This window comes from Canis aureus, chromosome 1 (genome assembly GCF_053574225.1).
Source record: "Canis aureus isolate CA01 chromosome 1, VMU_Caureus_v.1.0, whole genome shotgun sequence".
NCBI lineage: Eukaryota > Metazoa > Chordata > Mammalia > Carnivora > Canidae > Canis > Canis aureus.
This window is the reverse complement of record NC_135611.1, coordinates 106,717,801-106,730,737: the sequence shown is the minus strand read 5'-3', so window position 1 is coordinate 106,730,737 and position 12,937 is coordinate 106,717,801. Positions and strand designations below refer to the sequence as shown.

The 12,937-nt window shown below is 57.6% G+C and overlaps 1 protein-coding gene across 8 annotated transcripts in view; it reads right to left on the bottom strand.

Annotated features, from left to right (window-relative positions):
• Positions 1–545: 545 nt before the first annotated feature.
• Positions 546–12,937, bottom strand: part of SHANK1 (SH3 and multiple ankyrin repeat domains 1) — a 45,730-nt gene continuing 33,338 nt past the window's right edge. For 7 of the 8 annotated variants that reach the window (XM_077844091.1, XM_077844114.1, XM_077844119.1 and 4 more), the window contains 3 exons: positions 9,671–9,767; positions 4,822–7,966; positions 546–2,973 (listed from right to left, as the gene is read on the bottom strand). In XM_077844091.1, the coding sequence (XP_077700217.1) occupies positions 2,259–2,973; positions 4,822–7,966; positions 9,671–9,767 (3,957 nt within the window). In that variant the 3' untranslated portion in view covers positions 546–2,258. Of the gene's footprint in view, positions 2,974–3,368; positions 3,450–4,821; positions 7,967–9,670; positions 9,768–12,937 lie in introns of all 8 variants that reach the window. The other variant, XM_077844131.1, reaches the window with a different exon arrangement.

Genomic DNA, 12,937 nt, shown 5'->3' with positions numbered 1-12,937 from the left:
CTTTTGTTATTGTTCCTGTTTTTGCTTTATCCTCTCCGCCCCGCGCTGCCCCCATCCAGTCCCTTCCCCCTCCCACCCCGACCTCTCCTCCCCCCCTCCCCACCCCCTACACCCTCCCCAACCCCGCGGCACCCATCCAAAATGAACAAGCCCTTGATAGACGGGCGCCGCGCAGGCCCCCTGCGGACGGGGGGCATCCGACAAGGGGGAGGGGGCGGGTAGGGGCCCAGCGCGACCTCTGCCCCCCTCCTTGCCACCCCTCCCCCCTCCCACAACCCTCCCGCAAGGTTCCCCGCAGATCCCTGACGTGGTGAGGGGGAGAGGGCTGCAAGCACCCTCCCCCCCATGGACGGAGCGCCCCCCCCTCGGGGGGTAGGGGGCAGCAGAGGGGGGAATGGGCTTGGGGAAAGGAGGGGGAGCTCCCTTCTTTGGCAGCTGAACATGGGGGGGACCTGAGGGCAATGCCCTCCCCCCTTTACCCACAGTAGGAGAGGGGGCTTCCCAGGGGAAAGGGTGGCTTAAAATTCCCAAGCCCCAGGAATAAAGGGAGGGGGGAAGCGTGCAGGAACAGCCATGCTGGAGGGAGAAGGAATTTCTTGGAGAGAGGGAAAGGTTAGGAGGGTAGGTGGAATCTTCGTGCAAAATGGATAGAGAGATGATCCGGGAAGAACTAGGAAAAGCGAGAGGAGGGATGTGCGAGAGGTCACAGACTGAAGCAGGGAGAAAAGGTGGCATGGTGAGCAAGAAAGGGTCTTCTCTCGCCAGAAGGAGAAAGGAATGTCCAAAAGGTGAGAAAACATGCAGGGTAAGAATGTCAGCAAGAGTTGTTCATCCATGGGAATGAAAAATAAGGATGCTAGGAAAAGAAACGCTAATACAGCCCAAGAGCTTGTGGAAGGAGACAGGTGTGCAAAAGGAGAGAGGTGGTGGAGCTCCCCTGGGGAGGTGCGAAAAGGCACCCAGGAGCTGACAAGAACAAGTAGAAATTCAAGAATTAGTGTGCAGCAAAGCCACGGTGTGCGGTAACATCAGGAAAGCATCAGAAGTGCCAGGAAGGCTGTGTGTGCAAGAGTGAGTGTGCAAGAGTAAGTTCACGGAAGAGCTGAGGATGAAGCAGGACACAGATGTGGAAAAGAAGGGTGCATAGGAGTGGGAGCCTGGCAAAGAGGAAGGTGATGGGCATTTGAGAGAGAATCAGTTCCTGTACACAATGTGGGACAAGAAGTAATGGTGTGAGGAAGGGAGGGGCAAGGAAAAGCATGGGAGTGTCAGTGTAAGAGGGAGAGGTGGGGAGAGTGAGAACATGGAGGTTCAAGACCAAGAATGGGAAATGCTTGGAGATGATGGCCGCGAGTGTGTCAGGAGAGGTGCATGGGACAGCAAATGAGCAAGAGGTGAACAAAGGCAGGTGTGTTCCACAGAAAAAGTATGTGCACACAGAGCTGGTGAGTGGGTAGGGGAAAGGGTGTCCCAAGTGTGTCTGCAGCAAGGGTTTAGAGAGTTTCAGAAGTCAGGTGTGTAAGGGAGGGTAGTACAAGGGGAAGAGTAGGCAGGCAAGAGTTGGAGACAGGAAGGGTATGGAATGTGGGAGAAGAAACGCAATGTGTGCTATCGAAACAGGGTGTGTGTGAGCGCTGAGAGGGCCTCGCGAGCCAGAAGCGAAGGCGGAGTGTGCAAGACAGCGAGAGGGTAAATTTGTGCAAAATTGTAGCCCAGGGAGAGGAGAGACAAGCAGGCGTGCAAAGGAGCGTGCAAGAGGCCGGGGTAGGGAGGGGCTGCTGTGTGTGCTGAGGAGAGGGGAAGGTGGGGAGAGCCCAGGGGCCTGGAGGGGGGGGGGAAGGGTGGTTAGAGGGGCGGCAGGTGGTGGAATCTGAGGGCACCCCCTTCCCCTGCGGCCGGGGACAACCCCCCTCCAATCAGGCTCAGGGCTGACCCTCTATGGCTCTGTCTGTTTCCCACTCCCCAGAACCGACCCTTCCCTCCTGCTCCATCCCCCTCTGTGATTTCCTCCATCACCCCCCACCCTCCCTGCTTCACATACACACACAGTCTGTGTCAGCTACCCCCTTCAGTGAGGCGCAAATGTCTGGCCGGGATCAGGCCACCTGGTGACCTCCGGCCTTGGGAGAGGAGGGCAGGGCACAGCAGTTCTAGCAGAGTCCCTGGCCCAGGGGGAGAGAATAAGGGTCAGGGGTCAGAGGTCAAGAGGCCAGTAGGCTCAAGGGTTCTGTGGACGGCTGGTCCGTCCAGGCCAGCCATCACCTCTCCAGGAAAAATTTGAGAGCCCGGTCGATGTTCATGCGGTGGCCCACCCTCGTCACACCCAGATCGACATAATCCTCCTTGGTCAAGGCGGGCAGGTGGGAGCCATCAATCTCGTGGTCCAGGAACTGTGCTCGGTGCTCAGCCAAGCCCAGCCACTCAAGCCAATCAGCCACATCGAACTTGGTCCAGAACCCCAGAGGTTTAGCGCCGAAGGGCTTGTCCGGGGGCAGCGAAAGCAGGCGGGTCGGTGAAAGGGAGCGGGAGGCCCCTGACAAGGCTCCACCAAGCCCCCCGGATATCCCGGGGTGGGGTGGCACAAAGACAGGGGCGAAAGGGTCAGCTGAGCCTCCTGCCCCTCCGGTTGGGGAGCCACGGATGTCAAAGAGGCCCGGATACAGGGGTCCGGAAGGCAGGATGGGCAGGGACGAGGGCCTGGGTGCAGGGCTGACCTTGTGCTCCGAGGCGGGCAGCAGTGAGGGGCTTGGGGCCCGGCGGAGCAGAGGTGGCCGCATCTCGAACTCCACGCCTTGGAGGTGGCGGGTGGACGTGGAGGAGGAGGCTGAGGGTGAGGTGGCTCCTGGAGCTGCAGCGGCCGAAGGGGGGACCCCGCTTCCTGTGGGGAGTGGCGGCAAAGGTGGTTTGGGCCAGTTCTGAAACAGGCTGCTGACGGGTTTGGAGAGGAGAGAGGACTGGGAGTCTTCGGAGAGTCTGGAAGGTGACAAAGGGGCAGGGGTAGAGGAAGGGGGGTTTGGAGGAGAATGACGGGGTGAGAAGGAGGCAGAGGTCGAGACGTAGGGGAGCGAAGAGAGACAGGAGCGGGGGAGAGAGATGGAGAAGAGAGATGGGAAGAGATAGAAGGAGTGAGGGGGCAAGACATGTCAGGACAGAAGAACGAGAGGACAGGGAGAGGGTGACAGTCAAGAGAGATGAAAGAAAAAGAGACATTAAGTGATAATAATAATAATCGCCACCACTTACTGATGCTCACGTGTGCCAGGCATGGTTCTAAGTGCTTTACATATCGCATCTCAGTGTATTCCCCATGACAGCCCTGATGCAGGTTACTATTATTATCAGCAGCACAGAGAGGTTAAGTAACTTGCCTAAGGACACACAGCCAGGAAGTGGCAGAGCCCAGTTATATGGCACCAAAGTCTGAGCTCTTAACCACTACTCTAAACTGCCTATAGGGTTATGGCCAGTCACAGCAGAGTGGAAGACAGGGAGACGGTGAGAGAGGAACAAAAAGAGGGTGAGCATTCAGGGAGAGAGATGGAAGGGGACAGGGGACAGAGAGAGAGAGAGAGGGAGAGAGATGAGGAGAGGGAGATGAAAGAGAGAAGAAACAAGGGGAGAAAAAGGTTCCCCTCATCCCTTTTGCTCCCTTCAGAACAGTCCTCCCTCAGGACCTTTGAACTGGCTGCTCCCTCTGCCTAGCTCACGTCCCCCAGGTAGCCATGGGATTTGCTCCCTCCCTTCCTCCAGTTTCTGCTCCTCTTGCTAGTGAGAGGCCTTCTCTAACCATCCCCCATCCTTGCCTCTTAGTCTATGAGCTCCAAGAGGGAAGGGCTTTGCCCATCTTGTCTACTGTAGGGTCCTCCACCCAGAAGGGCACCCAGCACACAGTAGGTGGTCAATAGCTCGTTTATCTGTCAACTAGATGAAGCATCCTCTCCTCTACCCAGAATATTAAAAAAATAACGAGTTGCCTTAAGATCTCAAAGGCCTGATAAAACGACATTCGAGTACCACTGTAAGGACGTCAGACCCTCAGAGTTAGAACGAGCTCTGCAGATGGGCGAGGGCAAGGGGATTAAGAAACCTCTCCACTCTGTCTGCTTGCATCAAGAATGCGACTCTACTTCCCCTCAGGCTAGAAGGTCCTGAATGAGCTCAAACTTTGTGGTGGTCCTAGCTAAGCTAGCTGCTTTGGGAAACTTCTTCACTCTCCCGTATTTTTCCAACTATACTCTCTGGGCTTTGGTAAGAGGCTCCTCCCTTCCCCCAATCGGAATTATAACAATGACCCACAGTTAATCCTCTCAAAAATCCTTTTAGGTGGGCACCACGTTGTTTCCCTTGTACAGAGAGGCCCATTCCTTTGCCTAAGGTCACCTAGTTAGAAGCCTGGGGCTGAGACCAAAGCCCAAGGAGCCTGGCTCACCCATAATCCAAACTGCTGCACCCTAAAGCATCTTAGTCTTGAACCACACCAGGTTCAAGGGACTCACAGATTTCAAGCACTGTCAGAACTGACAACCCACCAAGGAAACACATCCCCAAGTTGTGCTCCGATCTCTTGTTAATAACTTTTTTGTTCATCATGGGATGTGGGTTGTCATGGTGATGGGGAAGAGACCACAAAAGCTACACTGAGATAAGGTGTCTGTGAAAGCATGCTTCTCTGAGGGCAGACTTCTGCGAGCCAGCCTCATTTCTGTTTTCTTTCTGCCACCTGGGACCCTCAAAGGACGCAACTATGGGGAAGGTAGGCTCTGGTGCCTACAGCACTGGCCCCCGTGGCCTCCATCACCATACCCACCAGCCCCGGCTCACCTCTGCCGCTGCAGCGAAGAGGTCCTCTCAGGGACATAGCTGGCTCCCCCGTGGTGGCTGTCCCCGCTTCCCCCGCTGCCTCCCCGGGCCCAGGGCAGAGCGCCACCAGCTGCTGAGGAACCCCCAAATTGCTGAAGCTTGGAGCTGAGTTCACTGATGATGCTGGCTTTTACTGTGGCCAAGGCTGAGGCCTGAGGCTGGGCCAGGGGCCCGGGCAGGGGTGGTGGCGGTGGGCCTGGGCCCTCCTCCCAGGGCAGCAGCTTCCGAGGCAGAGAGGAGGCCGATGGCAAGGGCACCGCGGGGCCTTCTGGCTCTATAGCCACCGAACCCCCAGCCATGCTGGCCACGGAGGGTCCCGTGCAACCGCTTAGGGCCAGCAGCCCATCCGTTCCAGCCCCTGTCACGGAGACGGTGGGGCTGGTGGGAGTGACAGGGTCCCGGAGTCCTCCACTGGGGCCGGGTCGCAGGCCTCCACTGGTCCCCAGAGCCCGGCCACGGAGCTTAGAAGGAGTCATGAGCTGTGGGGGATACGGTGGGCCAGGAGTGCCACTCCCCCCGAACGCCTGGCCATCCAGGTAGGCCACATATGTGTCCAGAAGCTCTGGCCCGCTGGCCACACTTGCCACACTGCCACCACCACCGCCACCGCCTCCGGCGCTGCCACCACCTTCGGCAGAAAGGCTGCTCAGTGTGGACGCGCTGCTGATGGTCTCCAGAGGGTGGTCGCTGCTGCTCCTACTGTCCACCTCCTCAATACCCGAATCTGTGCCAGGCGGCGGGTCTGGGCCAGGCTGGGGGGCTGGGGGAGCAGGGGCAGCCGGCGCTGGCGGGCCTGGTGGAGGGGGGTCCCCAGGAGCCACGGGGGCCCCCTGGGTTAGTGTGGCCACCTCGCTGTCGTAGGAAGTCAGGCTGGATGCCGTGGAGTCCAGGGTGGGAGGTGCGGCAGCAACAGCCGGTGGTGGCACGGGGGTCAATGGGGTGGTTGGGGTGGGTGGATCGGGCAGCGGGTGGGGAGGCCCGGGCGTGAGGGGCGACTCGGGCTTCTCGAAGCTGTTGGAGAACTCCAGAGGCGGGGGCAAGGGCTCCACAAAGAGGAACTCGCCATCTTCCACATCCACAGAGGGAGCAGGGGGCGGCAGGACCAGCAGGGGGAGCCCATTCTCTTCACCGCCTCGCGGGGAGGTGGGCGAGGGCGGCACGGAGCGGCGGGGGCTGGGCGGCGGAACCCCCGGCCCGTCTTCCGAGGGGGGTCCCCTCCCCCCCGGCCCGCTGGCTCTGGGCTGGCAGTTCTCCAGGAACCGCACGTGTAGGGGCAGCCGCTCTGGCTCCTCGGGGGCGCCCGACCGCCACGCCTTGCTCACCCCGGGGTGCGGGGGCGGGGGCTCGGGCCCCAGCTGCAGGAGGAGGGGCCCGACCCCGGGAGCCGTGGGGGGCAAGCGGTGCAGCAAGGAGCGTCGGGCAGCTGGCGGGCTGGCCGGAAGGGACTTCTCCTGGCTGCCCAGCCCCGCCCGGTACCCCAGTTCCCGGCGGGCGGGGTCGGGTGGTGAGGCCCCCCAGAGACGCAGCACTGGCTCATGGTGGGCGTGGGGCGAGTGGTGGTGGGGGGTGGGCGGCGGGGCCTCGTAGCGGGGCGATGGGGGCCTTGGAGGGGGCTGGGGGGGCCCCCCACCCTCCGAGGACTCCTTCAGCGCCCGCTCTCGGGCGGCCAGCGCCAGCCCGAGCGGGGAGGCGGGGTCCAGGGCCTTGCCTGTCAGCGGGTGGACCAGGGGTCGGGGCGGCAGGAAGCTGGTGAAGGCGCTGCTGCCCCCGCTGCCCCCGTAGGCGCGGCTGCCGGCCCCGTAAGCCCCGTAGCCGGCGCCGCTCCCCGCGCCTGCAGACTCTAGCCGGAGGTAGGGCTCGGCGGAGAACATGCCTTCGTCGATGGACTTCGAGTGGCGCAGCCGGGGGCCCGGGGGCGCCCCTGGGCCCAGCCCGCTGTCGCCGCCGTCCTCGTCGCCCGCGTCGGTGGAGAGGAAGAGCGTGGAGCGCCGGCGGGCTTCGTTCTGCCAGCCCCCTTCCCTGCGGGCCGCCCCCACCAGGGCCGCTCCGAACTGGCTGGTGAAGTCGAGGGTGGCCGGGCCGCTGGGCGAGGTGGGGGTGGGCACCGGCGAGGGGGACGGCGGCACCGGCGACATGGCCGGGGCGGGGCTGGGCGCCGAGGAGCCGCCGCCGCCGCCGCCGCCGCCGCCGCCGCCCCCGCCGCCGCCGCCGCCGCCCGCAGCCTCGGGCTGGGTGGGGGGCTCCGCCTCGGTGCTGCTGCCCTGGCTGCTGCGGCCGCTGCTACTGGTGGACGGAGCCTTGATGATGATGGTGGGGATGGGGATGGAATTCTTCTCCGAGGGCGCGGCCGCGGCCGGCGGCGGCTGCGGGGACGCCGGGGACGTGGGCGAGGGGGCGGGGGGGAGGCCGCCGCCCTTCTGAGGCTCGCCTTCGACTTTGGTCTGCTTGACCAGGGGCCCCTTGCGCCCGCGGCCCGAGCGGGCTGGCACGTACATGGCCGCGCTGGCCGCCCGGGGGGGCAGCTGGAAGTAGCGCAGGGCTGGGGCCTGGGAGGAGCCGATGCCGCCGGCCCCGCTGCCGTGGTGCGACGGGGACGGGGCCCCCGGAGTGGGGCTGGGCCCGCCGCCCCGCCAGCCGCGCAGGCTGGGCTGGGGCCCTAGAGCCAGTCGGGGTGGGGGGTCGTCGGGAGAGCCTCCCGTCTCCATCTCGGGGGGATGAGGGGGGTGGGCGTGGTGGTGGTGAGGCTGGGGGGGCGGGGCATGGTGGTGGTGGTGGTGGGGCGGGTGGTGGTGGGCGGGGGGCAGGGGCCCGCTGTGGTACAGGCTCTTCTCTCGGCCCCCTATGCGCGTGTCGGGAGGGGAGGGTCCATCAAAGGACGCAGGGGAAGAGGAGGGGAGGGGGCCACCCGAACTGGGGTTGAAGGGCCCTCCTCTGGGGGATGGGGTGAGGCGGCCAGAGGAGGAGGGGGCGGGAGGTGTGCTGTAGGGGGGCTCCGGTGGGGACGTGGTGGGCGGCGGGGGGATGTCCTCCGAGCCAGGCACAGACAGGCTGCGGCTGAACTTCATGGCTGGGGGTGCTAGGTAGGGTCTATCATCTTCAGCAGCCCCTGGGAAGATACAGTGGCTCCAGGAGTGGGGAGGAGGAGGGTCTCCCTCCTCCCCTATCCCATAGTACTACAATATTAATGAAATAATAATAATAATAATAATAATAATAATAATAATAATAATAATAATACACAACTGAGTATATGCTAAGAACCTCACATGAATTAATCCAGAGTTCCCCAACTGCGGTAAATCTCCCGTATCATACGGGGCGTGCGTTGCACACCAGCGACCGGCAGAGGGAGCAAGAGGAGGAGGGGCGAAATTCAGCTGAACTTCCTCCCTAGGCCAGGAGGGGGCGCCTTTCCCTAATTCCCGCAAAGACACCTCCTACGTTAGTGGTGGCTTGGGGTGAGTGGAAAGTGCCTGGGGCCAGGGAGAGATGCCATGTTTACAGGTGCATAGTTACAGATTTCTTGTCATGTGTACGCAGAAATAAAATATTAGCACGTCGAACCTGTGCTTTCACAGACGGAACTACTTAGGTTGAGGCTAACGTTTACCAGAGCCAATTTATAGGTAAGCAATGCTGGGTGGCTTTACAGGTAGTAGAGATTAGGTAAATGAGGAGATACAGGTAGACCTCACAGATGCAAAATTCACACTGGTGGACTGTGGACGCTGGAAGTGGGAGAAGAGCTAGACCCAATCAGCAAAAGGACTGAGTGGATAGAAAGAGTGAAGTCTTTTGCCTACTTTTGCCTACTTTATCACTGTCAGGGCTCCCAGTCTTTAACCTTCTCTCCTCTGACTACTCTCCCCCTCGGGGATCTCAGCCTACATCCTTCTTCATTCACTATCTCTCTGCTGAAGACTCCCACCTAAGTCCTGGGGCTCAGGCCTTTCCCCTGAGCTCCCTTGAGCTCCGGGCTCCTATATCCAAATGCCATTACTCAGTTACTTGGATAGCTCTCTGGCATCTGAAACTTAGCAGGCCCCCAGCGGTGCTCCTGATCTCCCACCGCATAGTCTCCCCCATCTGAGCAAATGGTGGCTCAATCCTACCTCAGGTCCTTTGTCTTGGCCATTCTTGCTACCTGGAATACCTTATCACCATATATCCACATGGCTCTCCCCTTCATTTCCATGTTTTAGCTCGAATCTGCCTGTCAGCACTCCTGATCTCTTATTCTACTCTACTGCCCCCCCACCCCCGCCACAGCACTTACCACTGTCAGCATGCTATATAATGGTCTTGTTTCTTATAATACCCTTATAATCTATTCTCTGTCTTCCCTGCTAGAAGACCACCTCCACAAGGGCAAGACCCTTTTGTCTGTTTTGCTCACTGACATATCCCCAGCAGTCTAGGACTTATGGCGGGTGCTCAATAAACATTTACAGAATGCGTGCATGCATGCATGAATGAAGTCAGGTAAAAGAGAGAAGAAAACAGGGTCTGTGGGGGAGGGAGGGCTTCACCTCACTGCATCCAGGCAGGGACAATAACATGCCCATTCTCTAGATGCAGAACCCAAGGCCCAGAGAGGTGAAGCTACCTGTCGCAGGTCACACAGCTAGGAGGGATAAAAGCCAACCCCCCAACAACAAAGCCTGAGCTCTTTGCCCAATTTGATAGAACTATGGTCATATATGGAAGTAGAAAGAACATTTCAAAGCCCCTTCATTTCGGTAAACTGTCACCCTCCAGCATCCCCCTCCCCGGCTGGCATCCATTATGCCCACCTTTCCAGGTGACATACCAATAGATTTTTGCCGGAGCATAAGCCCAGGTCCGGGAGGCAGGTAAGAAGGACGTTCATAACTTGGCTGGGAGCGGTGGTGAGGATCGAAGCTTGACTTTGGGGTGGCAGTCAGAGAAAAAAAAAAGACAATAGAGAAAGATCAGTCTGGGTGTGAAGATTCATGGCTTTACCACACAGCCCAAGCCTTCTCCAAGCCTCTGAAGGAAGGATGAGAGGCATAGAGGAGGCAAAAGGGGATTCTGAAGGGAGGGAAAGGTGTCCGAATTTGGGTGGTGTGGAGAAAGAAAGGAAAAGAAAGCCGATTCTCAGGCAGCCCTGTTTGCTCTGCTTCCCATACAGATCGCTAATCTGGGTCTTTTCTCCATTCTTGCTGCCAACCCCCCACATCCAGGTCACCAGCATTGCTTGCCTCTTTGGCTGCCCGTAGCCTCTTCCCCTGTCTCCCTGCTGGCACCCTGGGCCCTCACCCCATTCTGGTCTGCTTTCCACATCAGTGTCGGAGGGATCTTTCAGAAACAAATCCAAGTCATACTTAAAATCCTACAGGAGCAACCCCACATGGCCCTGTGATGTGATGGCCCTGCTTAAAATCCTACAGGAGCAATCCCACATCAGTTCGGAGGGGATCGGAATTCCTAACTCTGATCTTGAGTTGTGGTCTATGGTAGACACTGCTGGTGCATATCCAGGTCCCCTTGGCTGGGGTGCTGTGACCATCCCCAGCTGCTACGAGTGTCATCTGCCTGGGCTCTCGGCTGCCCCTTGCTCTAAAGAATCACCCTTCTCCAAAGGAGCTGATGGACCCAAGTAGTTATGTCCCCCTACTTCTGGGAGCAGCCTGCAGCCAAGGACTGACCGACATGGAGGTCCAAGGCAGGATTAACTCCATTGTGCAATTCGTATTCCAAACTCTCCAAGGGGTTAGGCTTTCTGAAAGGGACTCCAGCGGGTACCAGGTTTGCTTACTTCTGTAGCCCACCCTCCTTCCCTCCCTCCCTTATAACTCTCTTAGGATACTATTGATGCAAGAATCCCCATCTCAGGCTCGGGCCATGGGAAACCAAGGCACCCAGTACAATCTAGTCCCTCCTACATCGCCTACCTGCTTACTCTGGTCCCACCATGTCCATCAGTCCTGCTCCTCCAATGCCCCAAGGTCCACCCCTACCCTAGAACACCTGCAAGTCCTGGATTTGCTCTCTGTAGTGTTTTCTCCCCATCATTACACATGCCTTGCTATCCTTATGGCCTCCACTCAAATGTCCCTTCTAGTCACTGTCTACTACAATTCCCTGTCCTGTGTTCCTTAGGGACACTTATTTAGCTGCTTACTTCCTGACTCCCTGCCTAGAATGTCAGCTCCCTGAAGGCACCAGAAGCACAGTATCTAGGGCTCTCTATCAGAGGGGAGTGGGTGTCTGGGTGGCTCAGTGGGTTAAGCATCTGCCTTTGGCTCAGGTTGTGATCCCCTGATCCTGGGATCGAGCCCTACATCGGGCTCCCCATTCCATGGGGTGTCTGCCTCTCCCTCTCCCTCTGCCTTCGCCCCCAGCCCCAGCTCATGTTCGTTCATGCGCGCGCTCTCTCTCTCTCTCTCACTCAATTAAATAAATAAATAAAATAAAATCAGAGGGGCAAACATGAATAGAATCCAGCCTGGATAGTAATATTCATCTTTGGACCAACACACTCATAAGATACAGATTTTTAAACTCTTTTTTTTTTTTTTTTTTTTTTGAGGGAGAGGCTTTTGAAAGCAAAAGTGCTAACGGCCCATGGAAGTCCTAACATAGCCTGCCTAAGGGTAGCAACATTGTTGGTCTCTTTTACTGCTGGGTCCCCAGTCCCTAAACAGGACCGGATGTTCTACAAGCTTATGTCAAATGAACAGTAAGTAAAGGAGAATGAGCCAACATCAGGCACTGATTCTTCCTGCTTCTGCCAGGTGACCCCATATGCCCCTTTCTCTGTCTTTGAGATCAGAAAGGCAAAGAAAGGAAATCCTTTACGGATGAAGCCCCCACCTTACTGCCCTCACCTCCCATCATGCTCCCTCCAGCCAGCCCCCTTCCTGTAAGTCCTCCCCTGCTCTCTCAACTTCTTGTGCTGTATCTCACCTCAGGGCCTCCTATGCTGTTCCCTCTGCCTGGAACATCTGTTCCCCCTTCTCTGTTTGGGAAGACTTGTCATCCTAGCCCCCACCCTGGTCTGGCCTCTCCCTTTCTCTAAACCTATACTGACCAATACAGTAGCCCACACCCTTTTGGATGTAAATTTTAATTAATTAAAATTAAAAATTCCCTCCCTCTGTTTTTGCCGGTCACACAGTTCAAGTGTTTAATCGTCACACATGGCTGGTGGCTGGCTAGGGGTTATCATTTGGGATAGCGCAGCTGTAGGAAGCCCTATTGGACAGGGCAGCACTATTCCAGACCTTCACAGGGTGTGCCTGTACTAACCCCTCCATGTACTCACCTCCTTGGATTGAGACTGTCTATCTCTGTGTTTGTTTCATTCATTCACTCATTCATTCATTCATTCCACAGATATTTACTGAGCACCTGATCCATGCCAGAGACTGTTCTAGGTGCTGCAGATGCAGCCATAAAAAAAAAAAAAAATAGACGAAAGTCTCTGCTTACACAGAGGGCAGACAAAATAAATTAGTAACCTAACGGGGTCAGGTGGAGGTAAGAGATGGAGGAGAGTGGGACTATAATTTAGTCCAGAAGGAGGGCCTTTTTGTGAAGATATAATTAGAGCAAACTCGGGAAGAAGGGAGTCATGCATATATCCAGGGGAAGAGTATTCTAGGAAGAGGGAACAGCAAGTGTAAATATCCTGAGGTAGGAATGAGTCTGGTGTGCCAATGTCAGGAGTGGAGTGTCTGGAGTGGGTGAGCAGGGCGCCGGGTGGCAGGAAATGAGGTCATATAGGTGGAAGAAGAGTGATAATGGGTGGAATCTGTCATTTTCAGATATCTCCTCCTTGAAAAGGCTTCCTTCTGTTACTCTGCATCGTAACACCTTCCACCTAACCCAGTGTAGAGTTATTAAAATTATTTGCTTGTTCATTGTCTGTCTCCCTGGGCACAGAGCTCACCCAGTTCCCATTCCACTCTTCTTCCTTGGTAAGAAAACCCCAACTTTGTGTGGCACCTATTGGGACTACATTTCCCAGGCTCCCTTGCAGCTGAGTATGGCCATGGAACTAAGGCCTGCTGGGATGCATAAGTGTAAGTGGTGTGTGTTACTTTGGGGAAAT